Here is a 17,949-nt window from a genome sequence, read left to right on the forward strand (position 1 = left end):
CCTACGTTCCATATATTCTGCTGGCTGCCCCACCACCACAGAAAGTGCTGAGCTAGGCTGAAACACCTGCATTTTGAAGCTGCCTCACTCAAGAATGCAAAAAAAAGAGACCATGTTTGTATGCAGTATTACAGACTCAATGTATGACACTTTTAATTGACATTGTTTGCAAACGGATATGACACATACTGTAATAATGACAAAATAACATGCAAACAGGCAACAAAACAAAAACAACTCAACTGCCCTGAATGATGGGTCGCCACTGGACCCATCTAGTAGCTGCCCACAGAAACGGTCCTGTGCCCTGATCAAAAACTGAAATCCAAGTTCAGAGATTCATAGTACTATAGGGTGAGACCCCTTTACCCATCCACCTGGATCTCATTGAAACCTAATATGTATTGTCATTGTATGATTAAAAATTTTTTTTTTTTTTTTTTTACAAGGTTGTCTCAGCTCAGAGGAACCTACTCTGACTGTATGCACATATTACAGTGTGGCATTGAGCAATAGGGATGTCTATATAGCTGGATATCCCCATCTAGTGGTTGATATCTCTAATGACAGTACATTCAAACTTTTTATGTGAATGTGTAAATGCAAGTGTTAATTGAATGACTAGGAAGGTGCAATTGAAACTTACATATAATTTATTTTGATTTACTGACATTACATTTTTTAAAAATATACTGTATCAACTGCTTAAAACACTTGTACATTACTTCTGAGATGGCAGTATCTTATTCTTTCCTCTGGTCTAAAAACTATCCCAATGCCCCAGGGCAGTGATCACACTACCCTGTGTAGGGTGCCGTCTTCCGGATGGGACGTTAAACGGGTGTCCTGACTCTCTGCGGTCATTTAAAGATCCCATGGCACTTATCGTAAGAGTACGGGTGTTAACCCGTAATTTAAAAAAATATTAAAGGAAAGTCTTCATTTTAATTACATGGAGTTTTAGTCAAACAATTTTCACAACCTTCCAGCTAATGTCAGTACATAATTACATATGTTTGTCCTCACTTGACCCTGGCAATTAGATAGTTTTCGCCTTTCCCGCTACAAAAAGGCGCAGTGGGCAAATCTTACTTCCACTATTAAAGTACGGGAACACCTTTTCAGTGAATTTGTCTTTGAAGGTGTAGAGAGTTCGTTTCTTGGTGATGTCGCAGAATGTCACCTCCCCTTTGTCACAGTCCAGTCGAACTCGGATCACTTGTGGGCTCTCATCTACTTTGATCTGGACATGCGATTTTATACATGCTTTGTATTTGCCACTGATGTGTTTGATGATCCACAATCCACTCTGAGGCTCCATTTTGACTTGCTTCTTGCGTGGAATGGACTCTTTGGCTACTCCTAAGATCCAGTTATCATTATCTCCTACCTCCACATCCCAGTAATGGATGCCTTCACTGTACCCTTCAGAACCCAACACTCCTACGTTAAGAAACCTTTCGGGATTGTCTGGGAGACTCTGCCTCTCGTCACAGTATGTCATAGTGGTGAGGTCATCAGAGAGTGTGAACTTAGTGGACATAGTGTTCGGATCCATGGTCACAGGAGCTATAGGGATGTGTGCAGAGATATTGCATATTAATATTGAACTATATTGGTGGGAGACATACAGTAGAGAAACCAATTTTTTTTGGGGGGGGATGCACTCACTGTAGTCAACAAACTCATGCATCTTCTCCCAGACTTTGAACTTGAGAGATCCCACATGTTTGGCCACGTCAATCAGTGCTCCTGACACTACCTGAGTATCTTCAGTATCTGGGAATGTGCAATTGGCTCTATGGAAGAATTTTTTTTTTTTTTTTTTGATGCGTCAGTGGAATGGAAAGAATTATAATAATTTAGACGCTTAAAAAAAAAAGTGATTTACCTGTTAAGTATGGCCTTGTAGTTCTATGAAAAAAAGAACGAGGACAAACGTCACTTAATATCAGGCGACTGTGAGAGAAACAGTTTCACAGCAATGGGATTTTTAACATTTTGACAGACCCCTTACCTGCAGGAATGTGATATTGTCAACTTCCATTTCCTTATCTATAACTACAATCGTCTCTGAAAGGGTTGTGAGCTCTCTGGTCAACGCCTCAGCTTTTTCTTGCATCACTTCAGATTTCTGCCGTTCTTCCTCTCTCAGGGTAGCTATCCTGGCCGTCTCTTCCTCGTCTAGGAACTGGTGGAGTTTCTGAAACTCCCTGCTGATCTGCTCCTCTGCAAATTGGGCCTGGCCCTACAATAGAACATTCAACTCAACTTTCAACATTGCCCAAACGCTCACTCAAATATTTATGTTACTTAAAATGCATTATAATAGCTACCTTTATGTGCTCCACCCAGCTTTGATGACACATCTTGGCTGTGTTCTTGTTTTCTAGTTTGTTCTTCAAAGTGGAAACCACAGCCTGGATTTCACTCTAGATTGGAAGTGATAATTGTCAAACATCTGATTTTGTTACCCACGCTGTAAAAATGTGTGTTGATTCAGCTTCAAAAACCAAGGCAACCAGATGCAATACCATTTTTTGTTTGCGCAACATTCTGGCGTATTAACTCAACCAACATTCACAAATTTGCTTGAATTTTTTAGGTTGATTGAAAATACAATTCAACATGCCCAAATGTAACTAAAAATCGTATTGCAGCTGGTTGGTTGCCTTGGGTTTTTGTATTGAATAATCTGAAGCCCTCTAATCTCTTTTTTTTTGTGCTAAATAAGAGTGGGATAAAAAATTGAAAAGATGTCATGGATTGAACCCTGCAGGGTACAGTATATGTGCATGGAGAAAACACATTTGCCAGTAGCTGAAAGGTCGCTGGTTCGAATACCCGAGCCGACGAGGTGAGAAATCTGTCGATGTGTCCTTGAGCGAGGGACTTTAATCGCCGTACTACTATGGCTGATCCCGTAAAAAAACACACATTTCACTGCACCTATCCGGTGTATAATTTAAACTCAATAAAAATATAAAAGCAACAATAAACGATTTTACTGAGTTACAGTTCATATAAAGAAATCAGTCAATTGAAATAAATGCATTAGGCCTACCCACTTGGGAGCCACGCCCAGCTAATCAGAATGAGTTTTTCCCCACAAAAAAAGTGTTTTATTAAAGACAGATATACTCCTCACAGGACAAGAGCAACGGAAATGGTGCTGTCAAAGAGAGTAGATAGTGGTTTTCATCCTCTCTGGTGCTCTGCTCTCCTCATCAATGTCAAAAAAAATTAAGTGCGTGTGTGCAGTGTCTTTTGCCATCGCCTTCCACAAGCAAACATGAACTTGTAATTTTACGCAACGAGCTTTTTCAAATTCAGCTCCGATTCTTTTTTTGAAGTCAATTTACACAATTATGCTGAGTAAGCAACTGGTTTTGTCACAGAGAGGTACACTGCCAGTTAAATGCAAGCAAAGTAAACAAAACGTTTACAAAATGGTCTCACCTTCAAATCCGGCACAGCCTCCTCAACGGGATAACAGTCATGACCTTTATGTTTTTTTGATGTGTAGCAGACAACACAAATGAGCTGTTTATCGTCGAAACAGAAGATTTTAAGTTTCTCCCCATGCAGCTGGCAGTTATCAGATCGGATGTTTTCACCCCCGTTCTGTAAGGAATCACAGAGACTCTTTAAGGCGAGGCTTAAACTCTGCTCCTCAGATGAACACTCTTTTTTGCATACGGGACACAGCGGATTCTCCATTTCCTTCCAGTATTTCTGCAGACACTCCTCACAGAAGCTGTGGCTGCATTTGAGGACCACCGGGTTCCTGAAGATGTCACCGCAAACGGGACAAGAGAGGTGCTCCTCCAAGAGAGACAAACTGGCAGCCATTCTTTTTCACACACAGGGATCGTTTGTGCTATTCTTTCCTCATTGGTTGAAATGGACCTCACCCACAAGTTACCAAGAAACAAAACAGAAACTAAACTCACTCTGCCTCGGTGCAGAAACTCAGGCTTGGACGTATGTACAGTATAGTACCTACCGACAATAATGTCAACGGTTTATTATTATAGCTATATGGTAAACAATTATCATAGGCAAAATATTGTACGAACTACTATGTTTTTTTTTCCATTTCCGTTTGCGGAATATTTAGTTAAAAGCCTGGAATAAAGAAAATGGGCTACCTATAATTACATTGTACATATTGTAGCGACCCGCACAGACAGCTGTGTGTTATGGGTTAGGCTAGGAGGTGGTTGTGTTGTACTGACCAGTACCCGGTGTTCGCGGGGTCCGACATGTCAATCAACCTGCTATCTGCCAATCACGGGAATGCCTGGAATGTTCTGATGCCGGGCATCCTGGTGGTTGGCGGAGTGGCGGGGAGGGGGGTTGGGCAGGGGGGTGGAGCATTGGAAGTTAAGACCAGGTTCAGCCTTTGTTCTCTCTCTCTTACGTCTGGGCTTCACAAGAGAAGGTCACGATTGGCTTGTGGGTTATCTGTCATCTATTTGGCGTGTGCTACGGCCCAAACAGTAGCCTGTGTAAAGTTGGTTTAATAAACCGTCAATTCGCAAACTCAAGCCTCTGTCTGGACAATTGTTCATTTATGATCTAGTCAGGTCATTACAATATATTTAGCTTCTATGTGGTAAATGGTACGTGTGCATATAGATTGTGCATAGGCTTGTCTCACACATAAAACTTCTCTTTGTGTCAGACTGGGTTCAAATGCCTTCTGTTTCTTTTTGTTCTGTATTTATTTATCTGTATATGTTATGTATGTATGTACATATGTGTGTGTGTGTGTGTATATATACAGTGTGTATGTATGTATTTATGTATATATTTTTTGAAATGTTTGGATAACCTTATTTACTATTATGTATTGATCTTTTACCTTACATTATTCACTCTTTATGCGATGCGTAATGCAGAGAACACCAGAAGAAGAAATATCATTGAATTACCACAGTGAATTATTGTAATGTTTGTTTATGTGCCAATTAATGCCATAAGGGATGAGTTGCCAAATGGCGATTTGACGCGAAAATCAAATGTTACTCATTAATTCATACTAGAGTGACACAAAACAACAAAAACGATCATTTTGTGAGGACTTTTACCTATGTGAGCACACCTCTTTGCCACTGGATGTCAGTAAGTACCCAGACATGGCAAAAAGCAATGGTTGTTAATGGTAAAGACATGGAAATTATGAAGGTATTGCTTAAAACGTGTGTAAAAAATAAAGACATGGTCACCACCATGACACTGTTGTAATCCAGTATGTAACATTTTACCTTTAAAATCTGGTGGAAAAAGTCACAGTGAATCCCATTCAGGGTCAACCTGTCCCAAGGTATGCCAAGAGCGACAGATTTGTACCTTGTCAGCTTGAGGGTTTGAACTTGCAACCTTCCGGTTACTAGTCAAAATCAAATCGAAATCAAATCAAATTTATTTGTCACATACACATGGTTAGCAGATGTTAATGCGAGTGTAGCGAAATGCTTGTGCTTCTAGTTCCGACAATGCAGTAATAACCAACAAGTAATCTAACTAGAATATGTACATAAGGATATATGAATGAATGATGGTACAGAGCAGCATAGGCAAGATACAGTAGATGGTATCTAGTACAGTATATACATATAAGATGAGTATGTAAACAAAGTGGCATAGTTAAAGTGGCTAGTGATACATGTATTACATAAGGATGCAGTCGATGATATAGAGTACAGTATATACGTATGCATATGAGATGAATAATGTAGGGTAAGTAACATTATATAAGGTAGCATTGTTTAAAGTGGCTAGTGATATATTTACATCATTCCCATCAATTCCCATTATTAAAGTGGCTGGAGTTGAGTCAGTGTCAGTGTGTTGGCAGCGGCCACTCAATGTTAGTGGTGGCTGTTTAACAGTCTGATGGCCTTGAGATAGAAGCTGTTTTTCAGTCTCTCGGTCCCAGCTTTGATGCACCTGTACTGACCTCGCCTTCTGGATGATAGCGGGGTGAACAGGCAGTGGCTCGGGTGGTTGATGTCCTTGATGATCTTTATGGCCTTCCTGTAACATCGGGTGGTGTAGGTGTCCTGGAGGGCAGGTAGTTTGCCCCGGTGATGCGTTGTGCAGACCTCACTACCCTCTGGAGAGCCTTACGGTTGAGGGCGGAGCAGTTGCCGTACCAGGCGGTGATACAGCCCGCCAGGATGCTCTCGATTGTGCATCTGTAGAAGTTTGAGTGCTTTTGGTGACAAGCCAAATTTCTTCAGCCTCCTGAGGTTGAAGAGGCGCTGCTGCGCCTTCTTCACGATGCTGTCTGTGTGAGTGGACCAATTCAGTTTGTCTGTGATGTGTATGCCGAGGAACTTAACTTGCTACCCTCTCCACTACTGTTCCATCGATGTGGATAGGGGGGTGTTCCCTCTGCTGTTTCCTGAAGTCCACAATCATCTCCTTAGTTTTGTTGACGTTGAGTGTGAGGTTATTTTCCTGACACCACACGCCGAGGGCCCTCACCTCCTCCCTGTAGGCCGTCTCGTCGTTGTTGGTAATCAAGCCTACCACTGTTGTGTCGTCCGCAAACTTGATGATTGAGTTGGAGGTGTGCGTGGCCACGCAGTCGTGGGTGAACAGGGAGTACAGGAGAGGGCTCAGAACGCACCCGTGTCCAATGCAACCTTCCGGTTACTAGTCCAATGCTCTAACCACTAGGCTACCCTGCCGCCCCTAAACTAATGAGCTTAGGCAGTTTGACATAGTGTTCTCTCTTACTGTTATCCCTGGGACTAGTCTCAGTGACAGATGCCTTCTGGAGAGCATCAAGACCACTCCACCAGTCTTACACCACTCCCAGGGTGTAACGGAGCTGACAGAACAGAGTGCTAGTGTGTTGTGCACTTCCCCAGGGGTCCTGGGAACAGGAGAGGGTGCTAGAGCCCAGTGGCTGTCCCAGAATAATCTCTTCCTCTTGAGCTGACAGCACAGTGTCAGTGTGCTGTGCCTAGTGCTGTAATCAAGTTGCTAGAGTGGAGTACTACAACACTGGCACTCCACAGAGGGTCCTGAGAGAGGACCGGGTGCTAGTGCTCAGTGCCAGTCCCAAAATGCCCTAATCATCATTGTTCAATGTCACAATGCCACTGTGCTGTAGAGCTCCTTCCTGCTGCACAGACTCTGGAGAGACAGAAGGTATTGATGCCGATGGCTCCGAGAGCATATTCAATATTGTTATCGATAAATTACAACGGTGTCCTTGCAGCCTCCTATCAACCGATTTGCAAAAAGATGACAATTAGTCAATAGGCTATTTCTCTCCTGTTCTACCCAGTTACGGTGGACAGTAACTAGTTAGCAGATGGACATTTGACTGCATACATAAAGAATAATATTTTGTCCATCAGTTTGAAAGGAAAGTGGGAGACGTGCTGTATATAAGTGGACATAGTGGATGCTGAGCTTCCCTCTCTCTACCGCCCCAGGAGCTATGTAACGAGATGGACTCCAAGCTCCATGCCTACACAGATGTGAGGAACGCCATCCGCAGGATGTTGGAGAGCGGCAACGTGACCCGGGGCTCCAGCACAGAACACAGCCTCTGTATCCTGGAGCAGAAGTGGACTACCGTCTATGGGAAAGTACAGGACCGTAAGGTGAGGGTGAGACTTAGGCTGCTCCCAGATCTATGTGCTTTAGCCAACCCCTCTGACCATTGTCAACCTTACATACAGGGTTGGGTTGATTAGGGCATGCAACAATGTTTTAGCTACAGAAAACGAAAAGGAGCATTTCTTACTGGATAAGTTCAGGTAGTCCCTCCCTTTTTCAGTCAGTTTTCTTCCAACCCAGATCTGGGACAAGGCTAAGTGACACTGATGAGGGGCCTAAGAATATGATGATTAACTACAGTATATTTGTGAATGACCTGGGTAAAAGTGTGATATCTGTTCTGTTCGTAGGCTAAGCTAACCGAAGGGTTGAGCCTGGCAAAGGAGTTCCACTGTAATGTCCAGGAGCTGCTGACCAGGATGACCAAGTATGAGGAGGCCATAGGAGACCTGCCTGCCCCCAGCTTCGTCCTGGACACAGTCTGTGGCCAGCTTCAAGAACACCGGGTGTGTGTGTGTGTGTGTGTGTGTGTGTGTGTGTGTGTGTGTGTGTGTGTCTGTCTGTCTGTCTGTCTGTCTGTCTGTCTGTCTGTCTGTCTGTCTGTCTGTCTGTCTGTCTGTCTGTCTGTCTGTCTGTCTGTCTGTCTGTCTGTCTGTCTGTCTGTCTGTCTGTCTGTCTGTCTGTCTGTCTGTCTGTCTGTCTGTCTGTCTGTCTGTCTGTCTGTCTTAGTCTGTCTGTCATCTGTCTGTCTGTCTGTCTGTCTGTCTTAGCGTGCATTTGTGTCTGTGTGTGAGAGTATGTGTTTGTGCACATGCATTTGTGTCTGTGTGTGAGAGTATGTGTTTGTGCACATGCATTTGTGTCTGTGTGTGAGAGTATGTGTTTGTGCACATGCATTTGTGTCTGTGTGTGAGAGTATGTGTTTGTGCATATGTGTGTGCATGTGTGAATGATGTCTGTGTGTGTATATGATAAATCATAGTGTATTTCCTCCCTACAGACTCTGGTGGGTGAGGTGAACTGCTACGGTGAGAAGAAGACGGTGGTGGAGACTGCAGGCTCCAGGCTGACCGAGCTGAGCAGGAAGGAGGACTGTGACGTGGTTCACAACCTGATCATGACCGTACAGGACCGCTACAGGAAACTTCACCAGTGCACCACAGAGAGGGGCCGAACACTAGAGGACGTCAAGAAGAATGCAAAACAGGTATAGATACAGAACCATCTCTGAAATATAGTTTTTTTGGTAATTATGAACTATTCTGTATTTTCCACCCCACATAATATTTTTTTTCCCCGACATCCTCTATCTATTAACTCGTAGTAACCCTCCAAAACAGTCTTAATGCCTCAGTTTCAATAGTCCAATTTAGAAGGGCTCTCATGATAACAAGCACACGTTATCCTCTAATATTTCAGTTCAGTGAATCTTGGCGCCTCCTAGTGGACTGGATGACTGAGGTGGAGCAGACGCTGGACACACATAAAGAGATCGCCGCGGACCACGAGGAAATTAAACTGCAGCTCACCGAACAGAAGGTAGGCCTAAAGAAATTATAGAAATAATTGTAGCTCTTGTGAATATTATTCTAGCTTAGAATGTATCGTTTAAATCCATTGTTTTTGTCCATTGTTTTTGTTCAGCAAAATTACATATTTACCTTTTATTCCTGTATTTTTCTGTATGTGTGCTCCTAGGACTTCCAGAAGCTTCTGCGCTCGAAGCGACCTATGTACGAGGCCACTCTAAAGAGTGGGCGGGGCCTCCATGAGAGGTCCCAGAGCGCCCAGGACAGACAGCACCTGGAGAACCTGCTCTCTGAGCTCCGGGACTCATGGGATACCATCAGTGGCAAATCCATGGAAAGGTGAGGGACACAATGCGCTGCTGAGGGAAATGGCATTTCCACACAGCTAAAATGATTTAAAATACTGGTCCGAATTCACTCCCTACCTCTTCCCCTAGGCCCTCAATATCTGTAGACCTGAAGGGATAGGATAGGTTGAATCCAAATAGTTGTGGACTATCCACAATTTTGCTTCCACCTTACAGATCTGCACACATGGAAGGGATCTGCAAACATCAAAGCCAAGGATGGGGGTAGGGAGTGGATTGTGGCCGGAATCAATTTGGGCAACACGGTTGGCCAACTTTGACAGAGTTTATTATCCAGTCAAATTTTCCTCAGGCAACACAAACTGGAGGAGGCACTGCTGTTTTCAGGCAGATTCACAGACGCCCTTCAAGCCTTGAATGACTGGTTATACAGAGCAGAGCCACAGCTGGCTGAAGACGTACCTGTCAGTGGGGAAAAAGACATGGTCAACAATCTGATCGACAAGCACAAGGTCATTATTTATACATACTGTGTATGTGATTCGATAAGATATTGAGGCTTTTCTATGGACACCATAACAATACCTTTCTTGAGGCGTCACCTGAAAGCTGTTTGACAGCAATACAGGGTATGAAATTCCTCTCACGCTGACATTCTCTTGGACTCTCTTGTTTCTCAGGTGTTCCAGAAGGAGTTGGGGAAGCGAGCCGGGTGCATTAGGACTCTGAAGCGCTCGGTGAGGGACCTGACCAGGAGCAGCACTGCTGATGCCCATTGGTTGCAAGAGCAGATGGACGAATTGGAGGGACGCTGGGAGGATGTGTGTAAACTGTCCGTATCCAAGCAGGCCAGGCTGGAGGCAGCCCTTCAACAGGTAACTCACCATACTGTCTTATTCACATTTTACGATCACATTTGACTCTTCGTCAGTGTTATGTAATGTACTTGTATAGTATGGACGGGGTATACCCAGAAATTGTTCAAGACAGTTTTCCCCCTCTTGGACAACAAAGTGTATCCTTCCTAAACACTTTACTTAAAGCCTGCAGGTATAATGATTTATGACTTGTTATAAACACGCACGAGGCTTTATAATGCCTTGTTATGGCTTTCTATTAAGGACGGTTTATCTCATTGTACTTTCATATGTGTGTCTCTGTCAGGCTGAGAAGTTTGACAGGCTGGTCCACTCCTTCCTGGAGCATCTGGCGGAGGCAGAGAGGGTGCTGAAGTACGGGGTCATCCCTGAGGAGGAGGAAGCTCTGCTGGCCTTTCGCAAACAACATGAGGTAGGTAGACATTTAGGCCTAATATCACTGTAGCCTCCATTATTAAGGTGTATAAATAGCATAATAACAATTCATATCAGGGCTTGTAGAGGTTGCGAGATACAAGTTATAAAAGCCTGATGCTTTATCTAGCATTTGATAATAATAATAATCATCATTATAAATAATAATAATAGTTCATGGTATTTATAAAGCGCTTTTCAAGTACCCAAAGTTGCTTTAAAATTGTAGAAATGAAAAGCAAGAAATTGAAATCAAAACAAAACAACGCCAAACCAAACAAAAGGACAAAAACGCGAAACAAAGAGTAGGGTCTGGGCTCAAGGAAGGGAAAAGGTGTGATGTGTCAGTGCACGACTGAGTGAGCCGGTGTTGTGTGTGTCTGTGAGTAAGTGGAAGATAGTGGGTGCTTGAGAAGAGTGTGTGAGGATAGTGGGCTCAAGGGCAGGCCATGATGAAGGGGTAGGGCTCGACTGAAAGATGGTGATGGACTCAGATGGCTGGAGGGAGGTAGTTTCAGTTTTGTGGTTGCCTTTTCAGCTTTACTGACTTTCAAGATACCACGCTTCAGATAATTTTGTATTTACTCGTAGTTTTATAGTTTGATGGCATTACCCAGTAGACAGGGGGTATACTGAGCTCTGTGTTGGTGCCCTGTGTCCAGGAGTCAATCACTTCCCTGAGCTTCCAGGAGATGGAGCTAGAGAGCATCCAGTGTCTGAGTGAGGAAATCTTGTCCTCTTGTCACCCAGACTCCATCATCACACTCAAGTCCTGGATCAGCGTCACCAAGACCCGCTACGAAGAGGTGAGACCACTCTTACCTACTTAGGATTTTACGTAGGACAAAAATGTAATGATAATGACTTAAGCATTGTGTCAGTGTAGCCTTATTTCTTTGAGGTATTTAAATTAGCCTTTGCGGAGCCACCAGAAAACACTAACATCCGGTTTTCAGGGCTACAGTATTTTACAGCCAAACTTCTGCTTCCCCTGAAGTGGGATCTCTGCTCAGGCGTCTTTTTACACCTGCTACGCTAGGTTATATTTACATTGCCCCTCCCCCACCAAAGAAACTGTGAATGTTTGATCCATTTTGAAGATAAATTAGGTTTTTGTTGCTGCCTATGATGCGCTAGCCGGTGCAAAGGGAATGAGTGAGTTGGCCAGCCTGTCAGTCAATTTGCAGTCAGTCAGTCTGCAGTTAGTCTTGCTGATTCCCTGTAGACAACACAGAATCCAGAAGTAACTTTTGCTGGTGTTCTCTCTCTCTCTCTCTCTCTCTCTCTCTCTCTCTCTCTCTCTCTCTCTCTCTCTCTCTCTCTCTCTCTCTCTCTCCGATTCAGGTGCAGACTTGGGCCCAGCAGCAGGGCCAGAGGATCCAGGCCAACCTGTCTGCTCTGGAGGATGAGCGGGAGAATCTGCAGCTCCTACTGGACTGGATCTCATCCGCCGAGGAGGCCCTCGACCTCAGAGACCAGGAGCCACCGGCTGAGAGCATAGAACACAACCAGGAACTCATCGTCCAACACATGGTATAGTACATGAACACAGAGTTTCACAGTCACGAACCATAGAGTCTCTACGAGCTACAAACCATACAGAGCACAGGACTAACAAACACAGCTAAACAGTTGCAATCCACACAGTATACAATAAGCAAATACATTTACATTTGACATTTTAGTCATTGACTTAAAGTTAGTGCATTCATGTTAAGATAGCTTTGTGGGACAACCACATATCACATAGTAAGGACATTGTCCCTCAATAAAGTAGCTATCAGCAAAATCAGCGCTATTAAGGGGGAGGGGGAAGTCAAGTGTGAGTATTAGTTCACAAAATACTATCTATTTTGTTCTTTACAGACTCAATTTCTATTTAGTTAAGACTCAAATAATAACTCACCATTCATCTCTCCAAGGTATTAATGGAGGAGCTGAACCGAAAACTACCAGATGTAGAACATGCCACAAAATCCTGCAAACAGAAGCTGATCCCCAAACAGCAGGCTTCGCCGTGCCGCAAGGCACTGACAAGTAAGTGAAGGGTTAGGGTTTGCAGCAACCTGTTGGCTTAGGGACTTTGTATTTTATTGAATACCTGTTTCACTTACAGCACTAATCTGAGCCATATTAAAATGTTGACGTGCACATTTTTTGAGGGATTATGTCAAACATGGACACATTTTACATTAAAGGGCCACACGTAATTAATTGTCCTGTGTTTTATACTGTATATATTTTCACACTATGAAGTTGGAATAATGGTGTGAAATTGTGAAAATGATGATAATGCCTTTTTTAGTGTAAGAGCTGTTTGAAAAGACCACCAGAAAGTTCTGCCTATTTTGATGGGATTGAGTTTTGGCCTGCCTATCGACATCACCAGGCGGTAAATTACTTAAAAGACTAAAGAGTTCCAAACCTCTCTGCCAATAACTGCTCGTTGTCAGTCCCCCCTCCACCCAATCAGACCACTCCCAGACAGTCCTTGCTAAATTCTTGCTTGAGAAATTGCTCTTTGCTGTTTTTGTACATTTTTAACCACAGTAAGGTTTCCCCAGAAATGATTTGATTTTCAGATAAAATATGTTTTTTTTTATGTAAAAGGATGTTTGTAGATACTAAGCTAATTGAGGTATCCATCTTCCTGTGTTTGCTCCAGAGAGGAGGAGCACTCTGAAACTCCAGCCTATAGTAATCCCTCTCCCCCTGGAGAACCTGAACCCTCAGACCCCTCAGCTGCGTCAGCTGGTCAGCCACTGGCAGAAACTCTGGCTCCTGGCTCTGGCCAGACAGGGCCGCCTAGAGCAGCACGAGCAGAGACTCCAAGAGGTGACTGCCACAACATATTGCCAGCTATATGTTAACTCTTTGCTTCACAGCGGTATGCTGCGTTCCCGTACATGCTTTATGAACATTAGTTGTAAACGTTCGCGAGCAGCTTTTGGTGCATTAAAGTGCATTAGTTAATAAGACATAGTAAAAATGCATTATTAAGAGGGTATTCATTGGAAGTGTTACCAAGTTTCCCTTTCAATAGCTTCAAATCTGGATCTAAATTACTCTATGTACAGTGTCAATGTCATTTGTCACTAATATTATTGACTTTCAACAAACAGATGGAGGAATTTGCAAACTTTGACTTCAACGTCTGGCGAAAGCGCTACATGCAGTGGATCAGCCACCTCAAGTCTCGGATCCTAGATGTGTTCCGAAACATCGACAGGGACCAGGACGGACGAATCAGCAAGAAGGAGTTAATCGACAATGTCCTGGCATCCAGTAAGCCCTGCCCTCATACCCACTCCTTGCTTCTCAGCATCGGTCACTCAAACTCTATATCCATTTAATCAATATCAACGCCCATTCATTATTGATTTGATTTGTGTATAAAACTGCCACTTGGTACTAATGTCCTGGAAAGAACGATGGCCTTATTTAATCAGCAGAAACCTTTCATCAGTCTGTCATTAAAATCTTATTTAAATGTCATCTCCCATCACTGATTCAATGTCTAAAACACTAAAACAAATCCACATATTACCTTTTTAGAATTCCCCACCAACTCCCTGGAGATGAATGCAGTGGCCAATATCTTTGACATGAATGGGGACGGCTTCATTGACTACTATGAGTTTGTGAGTGCCCTCCATCCCAGCCGGGATCCCTACAGGAGGACGCTAGATGCAGATCAGATCAACGAGGAGGTGAAATGTCTCCCAGAGTTGTTTTCATGCCCATGATCTCCAACGATGTAACAGCATACAGTTCCACGTATTACACCTGAACACGGCTGTGTTTGATGAACGTTATCTGACTCATGAACTCCCGTATCTCCCTCAGGTGAGTCGACAGGTGTCTCAGTGCAACTGTCCCAAGAGGTTCCAGGTGGAGCAGATCAGTGCCAACCGCTACAGGGTGAGGGACCGGAAAACCCTTCTGATTGCATGTCGGTCATTGTAACAATGAACATGTGTTGAACTGAACCCTGAGAAAACTTTGGTCATAGGGTTGTTAATGCCAGACTATTGAAACCAGTTATGTTTTTCGTTGGCCTCTGCTGTAGTTTGGGGATTCCCAACAGTTGCGGATGGTGCGTATCCTGCGCAGTACCCTGATGGTACGAGTGGGAGGAGGTTGGACAGCACTGGATGAATTCCTGGTCAAGAATGACCCTTGTAGAGGTTAGTGGAGACTTAAAGTAGGGCCGCATTGATTGATGAATAATTCTCAAATATAAGGTTTTAACTTTTAGTTTATTTTCGTCTTATTTTGGATGTTGACATTTCATCCGAACCATTTTGAAGTTTGTTAGCTGGTCATTTAGCAACATCCATAATCTCTTGGCTAGCATTTTGTTTTTTAGCAATGCTAGTGGGAAAGCTTGTATCAGTTTTTAGCAGTGCATTCGAAAGCATGTGGACAGCGTCCGTGGTGACCTGAGAAGCACTGGAAAGCTCTTTCCGCATGCCTTTAATACAGTCCATTTCCACTTGCATTGCATCCACTACATCCTCCCAAAACGCTTGCTTCGATTTTTATTTTATTTCACCTTTATTTAACCAGGTAGGCTAGTTGAGAACAAGTTCTCATTTGCAACTGCGACCTGGCCAAGATAAAGCATAGCAGTGTAAACAGACAACACAGAGTTACACATGGAGTAAACAATTAACAAGTCAATAACACAGTAGAAAAAAAAGGGGGGAGTCTATATACAATGTGTGCAAAAGGCATGAGGAGGTAGGCGAATCATTACAATATTGCAGATTAACACTGGAGTGATAAATGATCAGATGTTTATGTACAGGTAGAGATATTGGTGTGCAAAAGAGCAGAAAAGTAAATAAATAAAAACTGTGGGGATGAGGTAGGTGAAAATGGGTGGGCTATTTACCAATAGACTATGTACAGCTGCAGCGATCGGTTAACTGCTCAGATAGCTGATGTTTGAAGTTGGTGAGGGAGATAAAAGTCTCCAACTTCAGCGATTTTTGCAATTCGTACTGGAGTACTGGAACGAAAGGCGGCCGAATGAGGTGTTGGCTTTAGGGATGATCAGTGAGATACACCTGCTGGAGTGCGTGCTACGGATGGGTGTTGCCATCGTGACCAGTGAACTGAGATAAGGCGGAGCTTTACCTAGCATGGCCTTGTAGATGACCTGGAGCCAGTGGGTCTGGCGACGAATATGTAGCGAGGGCCAGCCGACTAGAGCATACAAGTCGCAGTGGTGGGTAGTATAAGGTGCTTTAGTGACAAAACGGATGGCACTGTGATAAACTGCATCCAGTTTGCTGAGTAGAGTGTTGGAAGCAATTTTGTAGATGACATCGCCGAAGTCGAGGATCGGTAGGATAGTCAGTTTTACTAGGGTAAGCTTGGCAGCGTGAGTGAAGGAGGCTTTGTTGCGGAATAGAAAGCCGACTCTTGATTTGATTTTCGATTGGAGATGTTTGATATGAGTCTGGAAGGAGAGTTTGCAGTCTAGCCAGACACCTAGGTACTTATAGGTGTCCACATATTCAAGGTCGGAACCATCCAGGGTGGTGATGCTAGTCGGGCATGCGGGTGCAGGCAGCGATCGGTTGAAAAGCATGCATTTGGTTTTACTAGCGTTTAAGAGCAGTTGGAGGCCACGGAAGGAGTGTTGTATGGCATTGAAGCTCGTTTGGAGGTTAGATAGCACAGTGTCCAATGACGGGCCGAAAGTATATAGAATGGTGTCGTCTGCGTAGAGGTGGATCAGGGAATCGCCCGCAGGAAGAGCAACATCATTGATATATACAGAGAAAAAAGTTGGCCCGAGAATTGAACCCTGTGGCACCCCCATAGAGACTGCCAGAGGACCGGACAGCATGCCCTCCGATTTGACACACTGAACTCTGTCTGCAAAGTAATTGGTGAACCAGGCAAGGCAGTCATCCGAAAAACCGAGGCTACTGAGTCTGGCGATAAGAATATGGTGATAGACAGAGTCGAAAGCCTTGGCAAGGTCGATGAAGACTGCTGCACAGTACTGTCTTTTATCGATGGCGGTTATGATATCGTTTAGTCCCTTGAGTGTGGCTGAGGTGCACCCGTGACCGGCTCGGAAACCAGATTGCACAGCGGAGAAGGTACGGTGGGATTCGAGATGGTCAGTGACCTGTTTGTTGACTTGGCTTTCGAAGACCTTAGATAGGCAGGGCAGAATGGATATAGGTCTGTAACAGTTTGGGTCCAGGGTGTCTCCCCCTTTGAAGAGGGGGATGACTGCGGCAGCTTTCCAATCCTTGGGGATCTCAGACGATATGAAAGAGAGGTTGAACAGGCTGATAATAGGGGTTGCGACAATGGCGGCGGATAGTTTCAGAAATAGAGGGTCCAGATTGTCAAGCCCAGCTGATTTATACGGGTCCAGGTTTTGGAGCTCTTTCAGAACATCTGCTTTCTGGATTTGGGTAAAGGAGAACCTGGAGAGGCTTGGGCGAGGAGCTGCGGGGGGGGGGGCGGAGCTGTTGGCTGAGGTTGGAGTAGCCAGGCGGAAGGCATGGCCAGCCGTTGAGAAATGCTTGTTGAAGTTTTCGATAATCATGGATTTATCGGTGGTGACCGTGTTACCTAGCCTGGGAGGAGGTGCTCTTGTTCTCCATGGACTTCACAGTGTCCCAGAACTTTTTGGAGTTGGAGCTACAGGATGCAAACTTCTGCCTGAAGAAGCTGGCCTTAGCTTTCCTGACTGACTGCGTGTATTGGTTCCTGACTTCCCTGAACAGTTGCATATCGCGGGGACTATTCGATGCTATTGCAGTCCGCCACAGGATGTTTTTGTGCTGGTCGAGGGCAGTCAGGTCTGGAGTGAACCAAGGGCTGTATCTGTTCTTATTTCTGCATTTTTTGAACGGAGCATGCTTATCTAAAATGGTGAGGAAGTTACTCCTAAAGAATGACCAGGCATCCTCAACTGACGGGATGAGGTCAATGTCCTTCCAGGATACCCGGGCCAGGTCGATTAGAAAGGCCTGCTCACAGAAGTGTTTTAGGGAGTGTTTGACAGTGATGAGGGGTGGTCGTTTGACTGCGGCACCGTAGCGGATACAGGCAATGAGGCAGTGATCGCTGAGATCCTGGTTGAAGACAGCGGAGGTGTATTTGGAGGGCATTTTGGTCAGGATGACGTCTATGAGGGTGCCCTTGCTTACAGAGTTAGGGTTGTACCTGGTGGGTTCCTTGATGATTTGTGTGAGATTGAGG

General features: G+C 44.3%; 2 protein-coding genes across 2 annotated transcripts in view; one reads left to right on the plus strand and one right to left on the minus strand.

Annotated features, from left to right (window-relative positions):
• LOC118364221 (plectin-like) overlaps positions 1-17,949 on the plus strand; it is a 140,830-nt gene that overhangs the window by 118,505 nt on the left and 4,376 nt on the right. The window contains exons 56-71 of the mRNA XM_052489079.1: positions 7,458-7,628; positions 7,935-8,282; positions 8,585-8,791; positions 9,004-9,123; positions 9,283-9,452; positions 9,774-9,933; positions 10,102-10,296; positions 10,586-10,711; positions 11,376-11,519; positions 12,058-12,246; positions 12,636-12,750; positions 13,379-13,548; positions 13,836-13,998; positions 14,269-14,423; positions 14,560-14,634; positions 14,783-14,900. Coding sequence (XP_052345039.1) covers positions 7,458-7,628; positions 7,935-8,282; positions 8,585-8,791; positions 9,004-9,123; positions 9,283-9,452; positions 9,774-9,933; positions 10,102-10,296; positions 10,586-10,711; positions 11,376-11,519; positions 12,058-12,246; positions 12,636-12,750; positions 13,379-13,548; positions 13,836-13,998; positions 14,269-14,423; positions 14,560-14,634; positions 14,783-14,900 — 2,626 coding nt within the window. The remainder of the gene's footprint in view (positions 1-7,457; positions 7,629-7,934; positions 8,283-8,584; positions 8,792-9,003; positions 9,124-9,282; positions 9,453-9,773; positions 9,934-10,101; positions 10,297-10,585; positions 10,712-11,375; positions 11,520-12,057; positions 12,247-12,635; positions 12,751-13,378; positions 13,549-13,835; positions 13,999-14,268; positions 14,424-14,559; positions 14,635-14,782; positions 14,901-17,949) is intronic.
• Positions 116-4,102, minus strand: LOC118364222 (E3 ubiquitin-protein ligase TRIM35-like). The gene is made up of 6 exons (XM_035745574.2): positions 3,460-4,102; positions 2,337-2,432; positions 2,018-2,248; positions 1,892-1,914; positions 1,672-1,799; positions 116-1,569 (listed from the first exon to the last, which is right to left on the minus strand). The coding sequence occupies exons 1-6, from the start codon at positions 3,850-3,852 to the stop codon at positions 1,040-1,042; spliced, it is 1,401 nt and encodes a 466-aa protein (XP_035601467.1). The 5' UTR covers positions 3,853-4,102; the 3' UTR covers positions 116-1,039.

The sequence above is a fragment of the Oncorhynchus keta genome, chromosome 31, assembly GCF_023373465.1.
Source record: "Oncorhynchus keta strain PuntledgeMale-10-30-2019 chromosome 31, Oket_V2, whole genome shotgun sequence".
NCBI classification, from domain to species: domain Eukaryota; kingdom Metazoa; phylum Chordata; class Actinopteri; order Salmoniformes; family Salmonidae; genus Oncorhynchus; species Oncorhynchus keta.